This window comes from Chenopodium album, chromosome 9, assembly GCF_948465745.1.
Source record: "Chenopodium album chromosome 9, dcCheAlbu1.1, whole genome shotgun sequence".
Classification (NCBI taxonomy): domain Eukaryota; kingdom Viridiplantae; phylum Streptophyta; class Magnoliopsida; order Caryophyllales; family Amaranthaceae; genus Chenopodium; species Chenopodium album.
In genome coordinates, this window is record NC_137842.1 from 7,016,273 (window position 1) to 7,038,753 (window position 22,481).

At 35.1% G+C, this 22,481-nt stretch overlaps 2 protein-coding genes across 3 annotated transcripts; both read right to left on the reverse strand.

Annotated features, from left to right (window-relative positions):
• Window positions 1-12,913: 12,913 nt before the first annotated feature.
• LOC145559501 (uncharacterized) lies at window positions 12,914-14,405 on the reverse strand. 2 transcript variants are annotated; one of them, XM_081620918.1, is made up of 3 exons: window positions 14,375-14,405; window positions 14,245-14,304; window positions 12,914-14,089 (listed from the first exon to the last, which is right to left on the reverse strand). In XM_081620918.1, exons 2-3 carry the CDS (start codon window positions 14,296-14,298, stop codon window positions 13,316-13,318), a joined length of 828 nt encoding a protein of 275 aa, XP_081477044.1. In that variant the 5' UTR covers window positions 14,299-14,304; window positions 14,375-14,405; the 3' UTR covers window positions 12,914-13,315. The 2 variants fall into 2 exon arrangements, with proteins under 2 accessions (XP_081477044.1, XP_081477043.1); XM_081620917.1 differs by lacking the exon at window positions 14,375-14,405 and having other exon boundaries at window positions 14,245-14,345.
• Window positions 14,406-15,839: 1,434 nt separating this feature from the next.
• LOC145559502 (uncharacterized) lies at window positions 15,840-19,131 on the reverse strand. Its single transcript, XM_081620919.1, has 10 exons — window positions 18,879-19,131; window positions 18,526-18,729; window positions 17,944-17,981; window positions 17,656-17,761; window positions 17,541-17,564; window positions 17,365-17,433; window positions 17,099-17,137; window positions 16,885-16,987; window positions 16,728-16,785; window positions 15,840-16,358 (listed from the first exon to the last, which is right to left on the reverse strand). The coding sequence occupies exons 2-10, from the start codon at window positions 18,694-18,696 to the stop codon at window positions 16,079-16,081; spliced, it is 888 nt and encodes a 295-aa protein (XP_081477045.1). The 5' UTR covers window positions 18,697-18,729; window positions 18,879-19,131; the 3' UTR covers window positions 15,840-16,078.
• Between the last annotated feature and the right edge of the window lie 3,350 nt (window positions 19,132-22,481).

The following is a 22,481-nucleotide window of genomic DNA, read 5'->3' on the forward strand; positions in this document are numbered from 1 at the left end:
ATGATCACCAACGGATCCTCGTGAGGGAACGTTACCCCCCGGCAGTCGGCGGCTGTGAACGTCATGTTCGGCACCGGCGACTGAGGAGGCTGAATGCTAGCATTGTTCACCTGGTGGGTCAGGGCCCTAAGGTGTCGTTTGTGTTCCCTCCGAGAACATATTCCTCCCGAGATAACATTAATTGGAGGGAATTTTCCCTCTGCGTTTTTGCTGTTTTTCCGGGGGAAGTCAAGCTCTTGCCGAGAGTCCTTTTCGGATTTCTCAGCCTCTTTTTTCTCGCGTTGATCCGCGATGTATTTTTTCAAGTACCCCTTCCGGAACATATCTTCGATCTGGTCCTTCAGCTGAATACACTCTTCAGTGTTGTGTCCCGGTGATTCGTGGAACTCACACCACTGATTTTTATTTTTGCGCTGATACCACTCGGGGAGTGGTCTCGGCTTCCTATAACTCTGCTCTTCCTTTGTTACGCTGTAGATCTTAGCGCTCGGAAGGGCTAGCGGAGTATAAGACTCATATCTGCCTGTGAACGGGGCAGATTTTTCCTTCTTCGGCTCGCTGGCCGAAGATTGTTCCGAGGCTTTCGCCTTTCCTTTCGTCTTTTGGCCTTGACCTTCAGACGATTGTTTTTGCTTCCCACTCCCGGATTGGGGTTGGGACTTTGTTTTGTTCCACTCCTCGGCTCGGATGAATTTATCCGAGGCATTCAGAGCTTCCTCCAAGGTCTGCGGGGTGTGCATGACCATGAAGTCTAGGAACTTTCCAGGCTGAAGGCCGTTCTGCATTGCAAAAACTACCAGCCCTTGGTCCAGCTGAGAAACGCTGGATGACTCGTTGCTGAAACGGGTCAAGTAGTCTCGGAGACTCTCGGTCTCCCCTTGCTGCAGGCTCATGAGCTCAGCAGTGGTCTTCTCTCGGCGGTTTGCCGTGGAGAATTTGCTCTTAAACTTGGTGGACAGGTCGTCCCACCCCGTTATAGAGCCTTCCTTTACTCCCTTGGAGATCCACGCTTACGCGACCCCCTTGAGAGTGGTGGGAAAATATTTGCACCAGGTCGCTTCGGACCTTGGGCAAAGATGCATGTGCCCCTCGTAGGAGGCGATATGGTCCTTCGGATCTGAAGTCCCATCATATGTAATGTGCGACGGTATTTTAACCGTGAGCACATGCTCTTCCAGAATCCATCGCTCGAATGGAGAACTAGTGGGTAGCATAACGGCCTTGCCTTTGTTCCTGGCCGAAGGGACCGCGCTCCGCCCTCTCAGAGAGGTAGGAGTGGTTTTCGTCCCTGGCTGGGAAGTTTGGGCCTCGGCTACAGGGAACGAGAGGCGGCTGTGCACGCTCGGCTCCCTACCGCCGAGTCGGTCGAGTACGCTTCGGCGAACAGTCTCAGGTCGCTCTCGGTGGGCAGATTCCGGCCGAGAGGCTAAGCTGCTGCTCTTATGCGTTTCTGGCCGAGAGGTTGAGGATCCTTTGAAAAATTGAGGGTTCTTTTTCCTCTCTCTTTCAGTCCTCCAGGTATCCTCTTCCCACTCTTCCAGCTCCCGAAAGGAGGGAGGCTTCCCTCCATCTTGGTCGAGCTTCCTCCGCTGATGCCTGGTATGCGGAGGAGTTCGATCACGAGGTGGAGGCATATTTTGTGCCCTCATTGCCTCCTTGAGCACCGCCAACGCTCTTGCCACTTCTTCCGAGCTGGGCCCCGTTAAAGGGGTCCTCGGCTGAGTGTGAGAGTGAGAGCGGATGGTCAGAGGTTGGCTTTGGGGCACTGATTGAGTCCTATGCTCGGACTGACTTCTGTTAGACCGAGGGGGACTCGGTCTATGACGAGAGTTGTGAATTACGGGAGAAAGGGAATCCTCCCGGTATGATCCTCCCCCCGAACTAGCACCCTTAGAAGAGTTCCGGTCCGGCGAAGGTGATGGTGTAGGAGTTTTAGGCCTTTCGCCCGTTCCTTGACTTAGTCTTTTGTTCTTGCGGTTCTTAGCCATTGCTACTAAGATGATTGCAAGATGATTTTGATTGGCTTAAAGATTTTTTGAAAGTCTTCCCCACAGACGGCGCCAAATTGTTTCGGATGAAAACAATAGGACCTTGCCGAAGGTCCAATGAAGTGGATGAAGACTTGTCCGGTCCAAAGGATGCTGGGCCGAAGGTTTCCTGCACAGCAAGCACACATAAACTGGCCTCGGGGGTGGATCCGAGGAAGACCCCTCCGATGCCGAAGTCAAACAGTGTTCTTAGAGAGGAAGCTATGCAAGAGATTTAATGCTTGAGGCTTTAATGTGTATGTCATAAATGAATTAATTGAAGGCTTTTATACCTTTGCATATGAAGAGAGGAGAACAATTGGGCCCCAAATATTCATGGACTGACCATTGCGAATTGGACCAATTGACCTATGGCTGACTTGGCTTGATTGGAGGCTTGGGCCTGGACCTTGGAATATTGGATCATTTAATGAATAGGCCCAATTAGCTCAATTGGACCCAAACACTCCGTATAAAACTTCTTATTTATTCGTGTAAAAATTAAAAAAATAATGAAAAATATATTTTGAGAAGAATAACAAAGCATCTAACGTGAACAAAAAAAAAACCTGACATGAACAATAAGTACGGTTAAAGGAGAGCATTTTTTTTTCTTTCTTATGAACGAAAATAAATTTTATATATATATATATATATATATATATATATATATATCATATAACTAATATATAAAGCTAAACTTTTAGCCAGGTCACGAGACAGCGGCACTTGGCGTTCTAACTTTTCGCCAAGTGTCGTGCCACGTTGGATAGATTTAAATAGACCTCATAAAATAAAAAAAAGTTAATTTAGAATTCTATTTGGATAGAATTTTAGGATAATATTAGTTTTATTTTCGATAAAATACCAATATTTCAAATGTACAAATTCAATTATAATTCTATTAACAAAATTATTAGATTATAATTCTAAAAAATTATCAAATAAATTATTTTTTTATATCATAATATTTTTTTGAACAAAGAAAGAGTTAAAAGCATAAAACATAGATTAATAATATACAGGGTCGTAGCATTGATTTTGGGGGCCCTGTTCTAAATCGAAAAAGGGGCCCTTAATAATGTAAAAATTATACTATGAAACGAAGTACCTTTTATCTATAATTTAGATAATGCACAATTTTCCTATATATACATTACAAAATGAAAATGCTTTTGTATAACAATGATATATTCAATTATGCAAAATTAATTCAAATATTTTATTCATGTTAATATATCAACTAAATATAACATCATAATTATAATAATAATGTCACATATACAATTATAGGTCCGTAGAAAACTAGAAACAACCAATTACGATTCTAATCTTTAACATACAAATTGCAAAATTAAAAATTAAAAATAAAAAATTCATCCAACTGTGAAATAATAGTAATGATTAAGATACTGCATAATTGCGTTCATACAATTTATACATGCCTATAGAAAAATTAGAAGCCAGGAGTCTAGGACCGTATAAAAAAAATCAATTAAAATTGCTTCAATTGATATTATCAAACCAAAAACATTAAAAAAAATTGAAATAAAATAAACATCAAAATTTTACCTTTAACCAATAGACAAAGTAGGAATCAATGAAATCAGTCATTCAAAAAGCTATCAAAACAATACCCCCAAGTGAAGTTTCAATTGGTTTTTGTTTTTGTTTGATTGTGTATCAATTGAGAATTAGATGAAATAATCATGGAAAATCAAATATAATTAATTGTTCATTGCCAATGTGATAGAAGAAAAAACGTTTGAATTTGACTGAGTATATGTAATTTTCCATTAAAAATCCTTGAATGGAGAAATTATTTTCCATGGAATTGAATTGATTTAATTAAGATACTACGATACTAATTTAAATTGATGAAGGAATTTGGAAAGTTGTAGAAATTAATATGAAGCTTGAATAAAGCAAAAAGACTTGCGTGGACCTGGTTCACAATAATATTATTGTGGACCCGAGGTCTATACACACGCAACTGACATTATATTGAACATAGTGACCATTATTTTTAACATAGTAACCTTATTTATAACATAGTAATCTTTATTAAAACTACTACAACGTTTAATAATATTGTGAACTTGAAATACGACGCTATTACCCTAATTTTAACATAGTGACCTTTATTATTCATATTGATCAATATATAAAATATTTCATTACAAAAATAACCACTTAGGCCTATACATTACCAAAATGATTTTTATTTCAACATAATGAACTTTTTTTTTTAATTATAGTGACCCTTTTTTTTTATTAATAAAACAACCATACTTTCTCTAATGTTAGTGGTCCACAATAAATTAGTGTGAACCAGGTCCATTTAAGAATTTGTATGAATAAAGGGAGGAAAATGTTTTTGATGAAAATAATTGCGTGTTTTGCTACATTAAAACTTGACGGCGTTATAAACAAGAAGACTAACAAATACTCTGTATACAATCAATAGTTAAAAATAAAAATAAAAATAAAAATAAAAGGATTAAAAAAAATGGGCCCTCTTAAAATTAGAGGCCGTGTGCAAGAGGGCACCTTGCACACTCTCTTCTACAGCCCTGATAATATATACTAATCGGTTAAAATAATATACTTCACAATCTAGCAAATCTTATAAAGATTAAAAATTTATTCTAAAATTCAATAAACAACCCAGGCATCGCACGGGGCACTAAACTAGTATATATATATATATATATATATATATATATATATATATATATATATATATATATATATATATATATATATATTAGGAGACCCTTTCACGAGAAGAACACGTAAATAATAAAAAAGAGAGTATTGTTGAGATCTTTTTATATAGTGTAAGATTGTTATGAAGTACATAAAGACTTTTATGGACAATTTTGAAATTAGCTATGAGACTTTAATTGAAAATAAGCTAGGTCGGGATAATTTAGATTATTATTTTTTAGTTAGGGATGAGAATTCATGATTATTTTGTGATAGTTTATTTACTTATGAAGTATGTAAAGACTTTGTGTTAAGCTATGTCACACTTTACACATTTTTTCTTTTTAGTTTTTTTTTTTTGGGCAAGGACACTTAACACTTCTTAACTATCGAACTAACAGATAACGTGGGATGCTTGGCATATTTGTCAATTTCTCACTGCATTAGTAATAATAATGCTAGTGGTTAGCTTAAAGATATTTTCATATGTAAGCAATAATTGATAAAGAGATATCTAATTGTTAATTGTTTGTTCCCTTAAAAGTAACTCCCTAGTAAAGGGGATGAGACTTAAATGATATACTCATGTTCTACTAATGGGAACATTGTAGTAGGCAGTTATATGAAGACTTAAAGACTCAAAGGAGAAGGTGTGATGTGGATTTTGGAAGACTTCTATTAATAGCTATAGCAATGGGAAAGCTCTCTAAATCCATTGACTCATATTTCTTTTGTACCAAATATGCTAAAAAGCCCCGTCCTTTACTTATATCTTTACTTTTAAATTATTAGAGCTAGATAGAATACTATTGACAATAGATCCAAATATGTCTCGACTGAAAACTGAACATAATGACTCATCACCCAAATATAATCTAACTAATATGACTTTTGTATGGGTTGATATGTAAAACGGACCGACATCCTCATAAATATGGATATGAATCCAACATAACTGATAGATGGGCTGATATGATTCATAAAGTAGACATATCGGCTTGTCGGTACTTAATACGTGGCGGTGGTAGCTTGAACACATTCTAACTTTATCATCGGAGTGGTTATCTCCGGATCACCCCGGGGTTAGCTAACTTCTGCTCATTGTGTAGGTTCTCAGCTTGCCGATAGGAGTATCAGGATCTCGGGTTTGGGCTTTCGGGTAATCGGATCCAGACATAAACAACTTTAATTGCCACACATAAATGAAACCAAATCAAATGACTCACCATCTATCCAACTATTCTATAAAGTAACGAACATAAGTTAAATAAACCTATCTTGATCAATCCAAACATTATGATTGGCACACAAAGAATTGAAACCAAACCGATTGACTCATCATCCAATTGGATTCAATTCTGATTTAAACATTCTAAATGGAATCACATCTGATTTAAACATTCTAATTGCGACACATAGACTTGAAATCGAACCTATTGAATGGTTTGACGGATTCATTTGTCAAGACCCAAGGTACATTAATAGTGATATGTAATTTTCTAGATAGAATTTAGAGGGAGGTAGAGCTTTCAAAATAGTAACATGCATGTTTGGAGAAAGTGGTGCCCTTACTAAAGTCATGTGTCATAATTGCCGCATTGAAGTAATGAAGTCTAGTCGTAAGAAACCTAATAAGAAGTATTGGGCAGCCGTAGAGCAAGGTAATACTTTTCTACGCCAATGTGATTTGTCACTTTGGCTTAATTCCGTATAGACTTGGACATCCTTGTACATTGACATCAAACATACTATCATCCACTTTGTTAATTAGGCACTACCTATCATCCTTCTATTTTTCTATACCATTATTGTGGAATATTTGATTTTATTGTCTAGTGTATGTATTTAATTTGTCATATGTATGTCAATCAACCTTGATATGTCTACTTCTATAGATCCAATACAAAAAAACATTTAATTATGCGTTTGGTAGACAATAATAGGAACAACTTAATAATATACATCGTACTAGTTTGAGTTTGAGTTCGAGTATGTAGTATGCAAGGAAAGTGAACGGATTTCGTTAGTGATACTGAAAGTGAATGGACTTTGTTAGTGGGCAGTGAAATATAAACATAGCATCAATACACTTCTGTATTGATACAAAAAGTGAATGAATTTTGTTAATGATATGGCTAGTAAAAATATATATATAAACTTTAGAATTCGGTAGTTACTTAAACAAATTACAAAAAGTTAATTTTAACAATCACACCGTATGTGAAAAGGTTTTTTTTTTTTTTTTTTTTTTTTACTACAATATAATCATTTTAAAAAGAACTTGCCTCTAAAACATAACCTTTAAAAGTACAAATAGAGGTGGACAATCTAGCCATTGAGTTAGGTTGATAGCTCTATCTTAACTAGAGTGGGAACGGGTCAAGTCGTGCATACAAGTTTATATGTTATACTAGCGAGTTACGTGCTCAAATCGGCCTATTTAAAATAAGTTTTTTAAAAAAAAACTTATGTCAATATTCCAGAAAAGAAGTTGATGCACAACTTGAATCACGTGTTGTGTCAGCTATGTCGACGTAAACCCATAATAAATTTAATACAAAGTATGTTTTGTATATTGGTAAAAATTAAATAAGTTAGTCGACCCGTCATACTATTACCATGCACAATCGGGGGTTCATTAGCATGCCTATGTGACCATGTCAGTCGTCAGGCTTGTATCGATGAGTCCATGGCATGTCAACCCATTTTCGTTTCGTGTCTGATGCCATGCCCAAGTTTACCTATGACCCATCTACCAATTGGGTTTACCTATCCAATCCGGCTTAATTAGGTTGAGCACTGGTTCACAAAGAGGGTGAGCTGATGAGCTAAACATTCAAACTATTTCTATTGATACAATCATTTTTTTATGTGACCCTTTTAAGAAAGAAAATAATGACGGAGTTATAACCCATTCTAAACGACGTTAATATTCAATAATACATACCAACTAAATGCCTGTTTTCACTAGGCCACTATAACCTTGTAAGTTTTGTGTCAAATTTTAAAGAGGTGTCTCAAAATCACATGAAAGTATGAAACTTGTCTAGTAGTAACTGCCTAAAAAGTTTCTCACCATAAGGTTTATATGTTAAAAAGAGAAAATGTGGCATAACACAAGGTGAAGTGCCACCTTCCAAACTTAGGGTCTGTTCACATTAATAGAACTGAGTTGAACTGAACTGAACTGATTTGATTGGAGCTGAATTGAACTGAAATGAATAGAGCTTAAATGAATATTACTGAACTGAACGGATTGGAGCTGAACTAAACTGAACGGATTGGAACTGAACTAAACTAAACTGAAGTGAAATTAAGCTGAAGTGAACAGACCTTTAGGCCTTGCAAAATGTAACAATGATACAAAGTCCCAAAGAGGCAAAGACCTATAAATGGAAGTTGTTAAAGAACAAAACTAATCTTCAAAAATGGATTGCCGTACAACTTTATGGTATACCGTTGTTGAATGAGTAGGAACTTAGTCAAATTTCTTGAAAATCTGTTTGCTCATTGTTGCATTCCATTCTTTTAGACTTTGGAATACAAAAGCCATATTTCACATTGTCACACAGCCCTTATAGCGGGGGAAAAGGCCAAACCTAAATGAGTAATATAAATCATAAAAAAAATAATAATAAATAAAAAATAAAAAAAATGATCAGACAAGAAAAGAGGGTGTTGAAAATGCACTATAACTAATTGACATTGACATGCCTTTTCGGTTGATTTTTGAATTTTTTTTTTTTACGCTAATATTCAGTGACTTCTCTATTTTTTTTTTTAAAAAAAAAAACTATATCTTGACGTTATTGAATTTTTAAGGTGTGTCCTGCTTTTTCAAAATTACAAGTTGTTCCTTCCAATTTAAGTTGTTTAATCAACCATATTCTCTACCGCTAGTTGGATGTTTGTAATTGTGAAAAATGAGAAGTAAGAGCACCTCCAACAGCAAGCTAATTGCCAAATTAGCTTGCCATGCCACATAGGATTGCAAAGCTATTCTTCCTTCTAGCTAATTTATGCCACAATGGTTAAGCTAATTAACATTTAGATTTTTCAGCTTTATTTTTTAAATAATTAGTATTTTATTAGAGACAATTAATTTTTAAGCTAATTAGCTTAGCTAAGCTAATTTGATTGGCATTAGCTTGGCCAAGCTAATTATTAAACTATCCTCCAATGGTTTGGCTATTAGCTTGAAAATTATTAAAATTGCACGCTAGTCCCTAAAAGCAACCATTGGAGTTGCTCTAATAAGAAGTGGATGAGAAAAAAGAAGAAGAAATGCACAAGGAAACTATAGCACTAGTTGCTTTTAGAAAGCTGAAGAAAAAGTAGATTAATAAAGTGTGGAAAAAATGCTTAATGTTAATCTCCTTACATAACTCTAACCTAATTTGGGAGTGGAATTTTTCTCTAAAGTGGGGTAATTAACAATTAACACTGAAACTAGCGTTTGGTTAACGATAGAGGGTACGATTGAATAAATATCTTAAATTGGAGGGCACATTTTGCAATTTTAAAAAAGTATGGAAACACTGTAAAAACTCAACAACCACGAGGGCATATTATAGAAAAACACTTCTCTATAATCTTTCAAAATTTTGAGGATTTAGGAAATTAAGGTGTATTTTTATCTTATTTTCTTTTGTTTTAACTCATAAGATCATTTTTTTTTTCTTTTTTAAAACAACTCATAAGAACTTAATAGAAATTTTTAAACTTGTTTTTTCTTTTTTTTTTTTTTGAAAAAAACCTGTTTTTTCTTAACATATCTAAATATGATCTTATTTGGAAATACCAATAATGTATGTAACGATTTCACAAAATATATATATTTATATTCACAAATATTTAATAACATCCGATTTACACTAAATTAGTGTAAATCGGGCTGAGCATGCAACTTCATCAACTCTAAGCAATGGAGTCACCCCGAAATCAGCCGCACCACCGCATAGAAAAATACCCACCGCCAAACCACCAACCTGTCACCACTCTCAGCTGCCGACCGTCGAACTTCCTTAGCTTCTCCCAAGAATCTGGCGTCCCTCCCCCCTCGATTTCGACCTTGTTGACCACCCCCATCGCCCGATTCCGGCGTCGCGACCTCCTTCATCCCCTAGATTCGCGTCGAACTCTAATCCCTACCCCGATTTCGTGTCGAACCCAATGTCGGGTTGGGTGGGTTTTCGAATAGTCTTGAGGTTGGCTAGGTTTAATGGGGTTTTGGGTTGGCTGGGTGGGTGGGATTCCAATCTGAAAATTGATTTTTCAACAATGGTTTGGTGTCGTTGGTGATTTAATTAAATTGAAAGTTGACCAATATTTACCCAGCAAGTAAAAAGAAGGAGGAGCTCCCTATTCAAGCCCCAATTTCAGAAACAAGCTAAGCTAATTGTTCGTTAAACACAATTTTTGTTGATTTTGATACTCTGTTTATGGGAAAAAAATCACTTTTGTGAAAAAAAAGGGTCACTTTTGTGGAAAAAATGGGTCATTTTTGTGAAAATATAGGTCACTTTTGTATAAAAAAAAAGGGGTCACTTTTGTAAGAAAAAAGGGTCACTTTTGTAAAAAAAAAAAAAAAAAAGGGTCACTTTTGTAAGAAAAAAAGGTCACTTTTCGCAAAATGTTCGATGTACAATAAAATTATTGTAAACCGGGGGCATGCAAAAATTATATATATATATATATATATATATATATATATATATATATATATATATATATATATATATATAGGTACGAGGTAATTTAGGAAAATATTTATCTTTCTATCAATCTTGAGTTTATTTTTTATTTTATTTTTTTTTTGTTCAAATAAAAAAGTAACTCTATATTAACTCATCAACTTGATTTTTTATATGAGTATATGACATATACATTACAAGTCAAAATAATTACATAACATGAGTACACGACCCACTATTTTATGTTGTTCGACACAACCTAATAGGAGGGGTATATCAGTTTGAGATTGAGGTGGTGGAGTAGTAGCATCGCTCCCCACTTTATATCCGTAATAGTGATCAGATACCATGGAACTTGTTTGAGAGAATGTGTTTATTATCTTCATTTTATTTATTTTCAACACACTATTTTGGCACACATTTTCTGAAAGATAGTATATTAGGTAAGGAACAATTAGTTGAAATGATTTTACCATTGATAAAAATAAGTGTTAATTTGTTTCGATTTAATTTTATAACTCGTGTGTGGCTCGGGTGTTGCACCAAGTTGTTACTTTGAAACATAATATTAGTTTAAAAAAAAAAAGAGGAGTTAAAAGAATAATTATTCATTGTTTTGGAATTGTTGAGGCTATCCCACTTTATTCATAATTTCTAGCTACATAATTATTTTTTATCCTTTTTTGGTACTTACTTACGCTTTGTTTGGATAGGAAGAAATGGAAGGAAAAGAAGAGGAGAAATGGAGGGGGACAAAATCTCTTGTTTGGGTAAAAGATTGGGGGAAGGAAGGGGAAGGAGAGGGAGAGATCCATTTTCCCTTTCTCTATAATAATCATAATCTCTCCAAAATTGGAGAGATTTGGAGGGAAAATGGAGCTCACCTCCCCCTCCCTTTCTTTTCCCTTCCCTTCCTCCATTTTCCCTCCCCTTCTTTTCCTTCCTTCTTTGCTATCCAAACAAAGCGTTAAAGATATAATGATATATTTACGTGTAGGTAGATGACATAAATACTGATAGAGTATAAAACATATTCCTAGAGTTTAACCAAAAGTTTAAGATGATGGTTAAGACCAATGAATATGTTTTATATTCTATCAATTACTATTGCCTAAAATGGTAAGAAATGTGATCATATTAATGAGATTTAGGGCCTATTCATATTTACTAAATTAAGATGAATTGAACTGATTGGAGCTGAACTGAACTGAATAGAGCTGAAATGAATATTTTAAGAGAAGAAGGAAATTAAGAGCTGAACTGAAATAAACTGAGCTGATTGAAGCTGAAATGAAATTAAGCTGAAGTGGACATACCTTTAAAGTGCGGTGTTTTTTTTTTTTTTTTCATTAATAATGAGATAGTGGGAGCAGATAGAATCAACCAAGCAATATATTGTTACAAATAAAAAATATTCCATATAAATTTTAAAAATTAAAAAGTAATGGAGATTCATGTTGACAAGACTAATAACATAATTAGGTTTATAGTTTAGTAATAGAGTACTGTTATGGTTGGGCTCCAGATTTCGGTGGTGATCCGTGGAACCCACTTTACCCGACAGATTAGCCCGTTAGCCTCCCTAGTTGGTAGCCAATACTCAAATCCAAACAAATTTATTTCTAATCTTTTATTTTCAGTCCACACCTAAAACTACACCATTTCTATTGTAGACTCCATCTTTTTCTCCCTTTCCCATTTTTTTTTTCAACCATTTTACCCCTACTTTTCTTTTTTCCTATATCAAAAAATATAAAAGACAAAATTAATTTTGGATTTTTTTGAGCATTTGATTTGATTAGATGAAAGTTAAACACACCCAGGTTGAGTTTTGTGGACATGACTCAAATCAGACATAACGTTGTTTACAGCAATGTGAACGCATCAATTTGTAAACAGAAAAACGGACTAGCTATAACACGAATTTATTTGTTTAATATTGTGCTTCGTAAGTTACTTTTCATATAGATAATGTGTATTATATAACTTAGTAACTATCATGTCTTTATGATTCTTGATACATTTCGCGGGATTACGATTTGAAATCAACATGAAATCAAATGTGAAAATGATTGTTTAGTTAAAGTGTTACTATATACTTATATTGTACTCGTAGTTAGAGATGTGCAAATATTTGAAATTGGACCTACTGGTTTCAATTTCGGGTAATAAAATTAAGAATTAGTTGCAACCAATTTAGATATCAATTCTTATTTTTTTTAAATCGAAACCGGTTGGGTACCCAATTACCCGACATATATTAATATACTCCATATGTTTTAGGAACTGATCCCAACCAATTCCGAGTCCAATTATTAAAATTTTAACTGGATACCCAATTTGTTAATTTTATAAATTTATAAATTATTTTAGGACACTTTCTTAAAGAACTTTATCCTTGATGAAAAATCACAACTAAAAAAGTAGTCCAAGAATTCCTTTGACAAAATAATACTCCCTATCATTGCATTTCTGACTTCACCAGTACCAAATCTTAAAGACAGCTAAACCACTAATTTGCTCATCATTTACAGCTTCAACTGTTCATACTACAGCTCAGCAATAAGGGACCAAATTCAACTGAAATCTTTGAAACACACTAAAGATAGTATCATACATTCCAATATTGATTATATCTCATATCTCTAACAAGCTTCAAGAAAAAACTGATCAAACTTAGCACTGAAACTACTCTTAGTAAACAAGTGTTTTTCCTAATAATTTACTAAATTAAGGAGTGTGATTGTGATTAACCACTTCTTCCTTCACCAAATAATTGGCAAAAAATATACTAAAAAGTAAAAAACCCCACAAATCTAGCTCTTAGTAGCTGCATTTGTTGCTAAAAAATTACTGTCATAAAAATCATAATTAGTAGATTTAGTACTAATGAAGAAGTACCCTTTGGTACTTACTAGCCTCAGAAGAAAAACCATCAGAAAATCCTCTTTTTCTGTTAACATTGCCACAAACATTAGGAAGAAACTCTTGTTGATGAACCACCTCTGGCTGAGGGACTGCAGCAGCCGGTATCGACACCGGAGGAATGTCGAAATTCTCCAAAGGCGGTGGCGGGTGTCTCCACTGAGGCAATGGTCCTGCTAAGAGCAGAGTCTGAAGTAATGGTCCTGCTTTTATCACAGCCTGTAAGAGTTTCCCCTTTTCGGGTAACGGCTTCTTGGGTGTTAACAGAGTCAGGGCAGTTTCCGACAAAGCAGATGGTGAAGGTTGCAGTGGCAATGGCAATGGCAATGGCGATGATGGTGAAGAGATTATGCTCTCTTCACCATCTGAAGACGAGAAATTACCTCCATTGTTGTTGTTGTTGTTGTTGTTGTTGGAAAACACTCTTTTTGTTGTTGTTGTTGTTGTTGTTGCTGTTGTAGGCTCATCTTCAATGCTTGAAGATGATCCTGAGTGTACTTGAGGCGGAACCGTTTGTTGTTGTTGTTGATGTTGTTGTTGGATGTAGAGTTTTTCAAGGAGAAGGGTTTTGCAATTTTCTTGAGCTTCATTCTTTTCAGTAATTGCTTTGTTAAGCAATTCTTGAAGATGGGTTAATTGTTCTTCCCTCTTCCTAATCTCTTCTTGAGCTGCTAATTTTGTTGTTTCTAGCTCCAGTGTTGTGCATATCAATGAATGCTTTAGCTCTTCTATACTCTGCATACAAAAATTACACAAAAATTTTTAGTACAAAAACAATATACTAGTAGATGAATAAACTTGCCAATGCTCGTTCTAACTATAATTTGAACTAGTAATGTGACAGCTAAATTTGGACGAAGTAAGAGTAGTAGTATTAGTAAGGTGTTTACCTTGCCTTGATAGTAGTAAGGCCAATTGAGAAGAGGAGTTCTCAGTGTTTCCATAATTTCCTGCAAATGAGAAGAAAATGGAATAAAGTGTTGGGGGTTAAGACTTAAGAGTAGTTTTAGTGGTACCTACCTCTTATAAGGGTGACAAAATGGTAGTTTAGGTACTGTTTGTGGGTAGAAAATGGGGCAGTTTATTTTAATTTTTTCTGCAGTATAAAGTGGGAGGAAGAAATTTGTAAAACAAGTAAGGTGGAGTTGGTTTAGACAAACCCAAAAGAAGCCAAAATATAGCTGGAAAAAATATAAGGGCTAGACGGCTAGTCCTACATTCCATGCTCCATATATGTTTGGAAGACAGTTACTTCAAGATAATCTCATATTCTATACGTAGTATTTCGTACTATATAAAAGATGAATATCCTTAAAAACTTAAAAAGGTCCTATCCGACTTGGTAAATTTTCCTACGTACAACCCAATTGTTCTTTCTATCTCTTTTTTCGTCAATAATTGTATCCATTCATGTACACAAAATAAGTAGAATTGGAATTTGAAACAATCTTTAAGGGACAGATGGAGTATAAATATAGATGTATTAATAGTGGTGTCAACTGTCAACCAAAGACTTGAGCAGCTGTAGCCGAACTTGCGTTTTACGGAGTAAACTAACATGATTCTAGCATGTCTTCCACTCTTGCTTGGAGTCTTGGATTGTGAGCTGTGTTGCTTCTTTTGGGTCTAGTCATCCAAAGTCTGCAATGGTCTATTCAAGAGGAAGTGTATTCAACGATTCTTTTGATTGATAACTTGTTATCTATCCTCAACTTATTTCGGAAAATTATTGCATATTGTTGATAAAGATCAAAATTTTTAATCTTCGTTTACTTATTATCAAACTATCTTTAGTTGTGTGTAAACTGGAATTATGAATATTACGAAATTTGAAATTACATATTGGGAAAATCTATAAAATATCTAAATTGATATTTCCCCACGTGTAAAAATATGGTCAAATTATAGTTATACATGTAAGGATAGGCATTATGAAATGATATTAAGAGTAATTGTTACACCCCTTGCGATATAAGGTGTATAGAATAGGTTCTAAATATACTTGAGACGACATTAATAATACTTGTACAACATTACTGTTGAGAACGTTAATGGTATATGTACATCATTAGTCCATACATAAAGTCGACGGTTCAAATTTTGCCTCTTAATATAAGACCTAGGTTATGTTATTAGCCATTGAGAATAGATAATCTCCCAAAAACATCCTAACAGAAACCTCTTTGCAACATATTAATAGGACCAAATCAACAGAGAATGACTTAAAATAAAGCAATTTTGACATGCAAAAAACAAATGAAAGAGAAGTAACTTAAATTGGAGTAGTTAAAATTAGGTTAGGATTCACTTTAATTTAACTAGAATCAATTATTTTAATGCTTAGCTTCTAGCAATAAACCTTCTAAGTACTAGCATGAATTGCTGGATGACTTATCCAGCCTACTATAGGAAGCTAACAGTACTGACCTACTGCAATTAACAATTCTACACTGTAATAATGGTTGCAACATTTCAGAAGCTGATATTGCATAAACCCTGCATAGTAAAGTCAGAAGCTCAAATATGTTACAATAAGATCAGACAAAAATATCCTAACTACTTCAGTATTAGAAAGGATAGCTATCACAAATCTACAACAAGCCATAATTTCCAAAGCCATGGACAACAGAGGCTATGCATTATCAGAGGTTGATTTACGACGTGAGAAATGCCTAGTTGGCCTTTCCAATCGAATCCACACGGGCTGATAAAGATGCAGGGTTACTAAGCTGGTCTCCTCATCTTTTTATTAAGCGGAGGATCCTTGTATGACTGAACTTTTTCTGTAACCCTGCGCTGTGGCCTTCCAATTGATAATCGTTGTGCTGTTGTACTATTTGATGACTCTGAGAGACACTCTTCATCATCAGCTTTATCAGAGGTTGATTTACGACATGAGAAATGTGTAGTCTGGTTGGCAGCATCTTTTCCCACTTCAATCTCAAACAAGTCATCTTGTTTCCCTGAGGGCTTCAACCTCGCTGATTGCCTCCTCAAACAACGCCTGAACACATAATATACAAGATCTCAGAATTCTCCAATAACTCCATCACATAAACTACTTTAAGACGTGCTAGCAAGCATGATTTCAGGACTATTTATTCATAAATATTATTGCTTGTAATTTATTCATTCTTTCTCTACATAATCAAGAACCAATCTAACTCATTTATAGGAAAAGGATGAGACACGGTTATGCGAGTAATATTGCCTGGCCACTTTACAAAACGGATAAATAAAAGGGCATCAAGACAGCATATATCCTCCAACATAATACATATCATACTCACTCTTTTATACGAGTAATATGAAGAGAAGAAAATGGGATATAAACTACAGAGAATACTAAAATCAACCAGACTACACATCTGACCTTTTGTTTTCCACCGTCTCCTTATCAACAGCTTGCTGAGACGTTGTAGGTCCCATGGCTGCAAGAGTGAGATATGAATGTGTTAACACACAGAAAACATGTATTGGTGCTCAGGATCAAAATTACAAACACATATAAATCAGAAGAAGCAAATTACATTGACTTCTTGCAGGGCGTTCTCTTTTCGTTTTGGATACTTTGTTCTCATTGTCCTTCAGTGGTTGCTCCACAGCTGCTTCTTCTGGTTTAGGCTCTCCTTTCTTCACCAACAAACCATTATCAATTAGAAAAAGATCACAAATAGCAAAAAAGTTCACACATTCACAATACCGGCTACTAGCACACAAGTTCACTGCCAATTTCCAAGATACCTGCAAGCCATTTGTTTTACAGCGCACCTTTGTTTTTTCCTGCAATTTAAAGCAAATAGAAAGAGGACCCTCAGCTATCTGGTATTTCTGAAATTTGTAGAAGGATTAAAGCTCAGATGAATTAACTTTAACGTCTCAAAGCACAAACAATTTATTTTCCCAGTGCATTTCAACCATTAACAAAAGTTTGAATCAAAGAATTATTATACTAAATGCATGAGGCTTAGTTTTCTCTTAAGGTTTTCATGCAATCTAATACTACGCACCTTTAGTTCAAGAGCCATTGCTTTAGACAAGGCATCCTTGCTGAGAAGCTCATGTTGTAGGGTTTTCAACTGGATATCAATCAGATTATCGGTTCATCAAAAAAATTCTCTAAATTGTCAAGGAGACGGGATTCATTCACCAATCTCTATATAAGCAGTTACATATTCTTACTTACCCTATCTTTACCCATGTTAAGTTCCTGCACACATAAATAAAAGAAAATCAACACTCCACTCAGCTAAAAAAATAACTTTAAACAACCACTGTCTGCATGAAAAGGATGCACCAACCGCTAACATCTGAGTATTGCTTTGAGCAAGATGCCAATTCTGCAGCTGTGTTCTCTGAAGAATAACTCTCAGCTTCTGCAGCTCAACTCCATTCGATTCAATAATTTTACTTTACAACATTCGTTAAGGAAATTCTGAAGATGATTTAATGTCCGACTTGGCATTCCAAGTATAATTTACTCTTAACATTATCCTTCTGACATTATTTTCTGAGATTCACTCTAACAATTCATTAAATAAGAACAGCATAACATAATCCATAAAGCAAGAATTGAAAATGAAGGATACTCTTTCTCTTCTAAAAGTTTCTTCATCACAGCATTTTCCTGAATCACAAATTTAAAACATAGAATGCTCATTAGGTTGTATAAATTAAACCCACTGCACTAAATCATAATGCTCCTTGGATAGTAAACCAAACCCATTTCTCCCAATTAACATATTCAAGTTGTATAATGTCCATCAATAAACTAATTTCAAACCCTAAAAAATCACGAATTGTAAACTAAACTTAATTCCCTAAATCAGAATTTCAAAGCCCATTTCTCAAAATCACAAATTTTATAATGTTCATCACTATAAACTAAACCCTATTCCTAAAAAAGACACAAATTGTAAAGTAAACCTAATTCCCTAAATCACAAATGCGTAACATAAAAATTCCATCAAATTGTATACTAAACCCCATTTCCCAATTTCACAATTTTGCAAAATTCATCAAATTATAAACTAAACCCAATTCCCTAAGTCACAAATTCAAAACATACAATTTAAAATTGCAAATTGAACTCAAATCAACCATAAAAGGGGAAATATTCACACAAAAAAATACGAAGAAATTGTAAGAGAATAGCAGAAAAAGGGTTTCACCTGAAGAATTTTTTCCATGTAAATTTTACTGGAAGAATTATCGGGAGCAGGTAAAACATTCTCCTGATTCTTGAAAGGCGATTTGTGTTGAGAATGCAAATTGCTAATATCAGACAATCTTTTCCTCATTTTACTAAATGTTGAGCTCTTAATCGATTTATCACCCTTCATCGATAACAACAACTTCCGCAAATTAGATTGAAGCTGTTTGAAATTAAACTTCAGAAAATAAAAATCAAGGGTTTTTTTTGTTTTTTGCTGCAAAAAAACTTAATTATAATGAAGAAATTTATAGAGAAATTAAAAACAAAGTAAAGCGGCAAGAAATTGAGTAGGGTAAAGAAGAAAAATACCCAGAATCTGAAGTTCAAATTAAAGAACGCAAAATCAGTGAAGATTGATTGACCAAAAATCGAGCAAAAGAGGGAAAAATATGTGATTTTAAGAAATGGGTTTTTGAGGGACAATGAGAATAAAGTTTGAGAACCGAAGGAAAAACAAAGGAGATTCAAAGAAGTGTGGTGGGGAGAAGGAAGAGGAAGAAGCTTAAAGAGGTTTGGTGTTACAACGGTGATCCGAAGCTGAATTACGAACCCACATTTTGAAATTTCATTGGCACCCGAACCACATTTTGAAATTTCATGATTTTCAGCAACCACGACAAATAGCCGGGTTTGGTTGGTTGGGCGATTGTTGACCGGTTCACTTCACCTTAATACGTAGTATATTTTTTGTGGATTCTCTATTATATTTAGAAAAATTTGTAAATTACCACCCAAAAAAAGGTTGTATTTTGAAATTATCATTCATTAAAAATTTTATTTTAAAAAACCACCCATTAAATTAAAAAACATTTCAGATTACCACCTTTTTTTGTTTTCCGGTAGAAAATCCGGTTGAGGGCCCCACCTTATTAATTTCCCTCCTTTTTTTTCATTTCCTTCGACCTAACCTTCTGACTCAAAATTAAACTAAAAAAAAAAACATCTTCCCTCACCAATTTCTTCAATTAATTCAGCTTAAAACATCAATCTTTCCTCTCTTTCTTCCATTAATTCTCTGTCAACATTGCAACTACCCTGAATCAGAACCCTAATTTTTTTTTTCTGCAAATTGGGACCCTTTTTGTACTTGATTTTGCTGTTCAAATCGCCATCTTCGTGTGTTTTCTGGGGACCAAAAGCGCGTTGGTCAAGCTTCTGTCAGTTGGTGGTGTCAATGGCGACACCTGAGGTAAGCAATTGGGACCCTTTACAATTTAATTTTGTAATTGTTTGTTGTTGATGGTATATTTGCAATTATGTGCATACTTAGGGTTCATTGTTTAATGGATTAACTTTATGTTTGTTTATTATTGCAATTGGTAATGTAATTGCTGTTTAATTGGGGGAATTGTTTAATTATGTCACATGTGTTGAATTGAATAAACAATTGTGTTGGGTTTGCTAAACTCTTGACTTTAATCTGGAATTAGTGTGTAATGCCTTTATTATATGAACAGGTCCCTAATAATGAGATGTGGATGTTAAGGTTAGATTAGGTGGTGGGTTTGTGAAAAGAAAAATAAAGGGAAGGAATCTGGTTGTGTATGATGGAGGATGGGAGTTTTGGAGAAGTGGCTGTAAAGTGAGTGAAATGTCAGTGCACTTGCTCAGAGAGTGTTGCATTTGGGGGTTTGTTAAGCTAGATTTGCATGTGCCTAGTGTGTGGAATATATGGTATAAAAAAAAAGGGAAAGCTTTGGTCAAATGGCAAAAGGGAAATTGTGAATGATGAGGAAGTGAAGGGCTTTTTAGAGACAAAAAGTAAGGATGGCTTTGTTGTACTTTACTGTACTAGCCAATAAGAGTGTAGGGCTGTTAGTGTAGAACCCATTACTGTTCAGCCTACCCAAAGTACTCAAAACACAGTTGCAAAGCCCAGTGAGATTAGAAGAAGCCCTAGGGTAAAATAGCAAAAAGACAAGGGGTGGAAAAGGGTGATAAAGAAGCTGATAAGGTTGTAGATAAGCCTATTTCAGAGAGTGTAAAAGGGAAGGGGAAGCAAGGTGAGCAGGAAGGTCCTTCTACTGTTAGGGGGAAGAAATTGAAGGGAAAAACTCAGGGGAAAAGGAGAGCAAAGGGGGAGTGCAAGAAGAAGACAAAGAGAAAGCTTGAGCTTGAATCAAAATCTGGATCTGATTCTTGTGGTTCTGATAATACTGACTTAGATTGGGATGTTGGGGAAGAGGAGGGTGAAGATGAGGGACCAGAAGAGGCCAGACTATTGGAGGACAGTGGGAGGCAAATTCTACAAGAGGTGAATGCAAGTTTGAAGGATGTGCAAGACAAACATGAAGAGCAAGTGTTTTTGCAAAGTGAACTGCTACATAAAGAGGTAACTGTTCAGAGGGAGTACACTTCTGATTCTGAAGAATTGGACAGTCCTAGAGCTTCTGATGATGAGCATGATAATTTAATAGTCCTTGGTTCCATGCTTCAACAGACTTCAAGAAACCAATCCAATTGGTGAAATACCAGAAGTTCATTAACAACAAAGTGGTGAGGAAAGCTCTCAGGGTTCATGCCATTGAAAATAGGTATGAATATTGGTATTTGCATAATGACAGTAGTAAGATCACTATACAGTGTAGGAAGAGGTGTCAGTGTAAATGGAATGCTAAAAAATGTAGACTTCCTAGTTGTACATGTGTTGGGGGTAGGAGATGTCACTTTAGGGTGGTGGTTAGAAGGTCTGTGAACCAAGATTTTTGGCAAATTAAGAGATTGAATGTGAAGCATAACTGTCTTAGGGTTAGAAGCAATCATAACTTAACTGCTGAGTACTTAGCTGAGAAGTACATTGAGGATTTCAGATCAGATTCTGGGTTGATAATTAAAGCTTTCAGAAGGAAAGTTTTAGGGGACCTTGGGATAGAAATAACTTACAGTAAGGCTTGGATGGCAAGGGCAAGAGCTAAACTCATTATTTATGGCTCAGCATCAGAACAGTATGCTAGAGTTTGGGACTATGGTAAGGCTATTATTAAGCATAGCCCTGGTTCTGGTTGTGTAGTAGTAGTTGATGGAATAGAGAAGCCTGAACCACCATTATTTTTGAGAATGTACATGTGTCTTGCACCTTTAGCCAAAGGGTTTTTATCTGGCTGTAGACCACTGATTGGGCTTGATGGCACTCATCTCAAGGGTTCATACCCAGGACAGATCCTAGTAGCAGTTGGTAAGGATGATAATAACAACATTTACCCTATTGCTTGGGATACAGTTGAGATTGAGAACAAAGAAACATGGATTTTCTTTCTTGAGAGGCTGATGGATACACTAAAAGATGAAGATGGAGGCCTTGGATATACTTTTATGTCTGATAGACAAAAGGTAATCCTATTTTGTTAATGTATATTTTAGTTTCATTTTCAAACTGAACTTGGGTTACTAAAATGAATTATGTTGCTCAATTGTAATTTATGAAACAGGGCCTGCTAGAAGCTTTGACTCAAGTTGTGCCAAATGCAGACACAAGGTACTGTGTCAAGCACATATGGGCTAACTTCACGCTGCAATTTAGTGGCTCAACATTTAAGGAGTTATTTTGGTCAGCTGCCAGAACAACTACCTTGGTAAGCTACAAAACTAAGTTATATCTACTTCTACAATGTGTTCATATCTTGTTATTTTCTTGAACTATGCAGAAACTAGGTTATATGTAAGGTATTTACTAGTTATTTTTTCTGTTTTTTAGTTTGATTTTGAGGTTTCCATGGAGTCAATTAAGTTTCTTTCTTAGGAGGCATATGAGTACCTTGCTGACATCCCTCCAGAGCACTGGTCTAGGCATGCCTTTAGCTCTTTCCCAAAGTCAAATATGCTTCTCAATAATGTATGTGAGACCTTTAATGTTGTTATCAAAGAAGCTAGGGATAAGCCTATTTTGACTCAAATGGAGTGGCTTAGGAGGTA

Bases quoted from the DNA above. Each gene is read 5' to 3' on its own strand.
- LOC145559502 (XM_081620919.1), bottom strand. From the start codon at position 18,696: ATGAAGGGTGATAAATCGATTAAGAGCTCAACATTTAGTAAAATGAGG. The intron at 17,565-17,655 runs GTTGGTGCATCC...TTATGTGTGCAG, and splicing joins GCAATACTCAGATGTTAGCG to GAACTTAACATGGGTAAAGA. The intron at 17,434-17,540 runs GTAAGTAAGAAT...ATTGATATCCAG, and splicing joins TTAACATGGGTAAAGATAGG to TTGAAAACCCTACAACATGA.
- LOC145559501 (XM_081620918.1), bottom strand. From the start codon at position 14,298: ATGGAAACACTGAGAACTCCTCTTCTCAATTGGCCTTACTACTATCAA. The intron at 14,090-14,244 runs GTAAACACCTTA...TTTTGTATGCAG, and splicing joins CTTACTACTATCAAGGCAAG to AGTATAGAAGAGCTAAAGCA.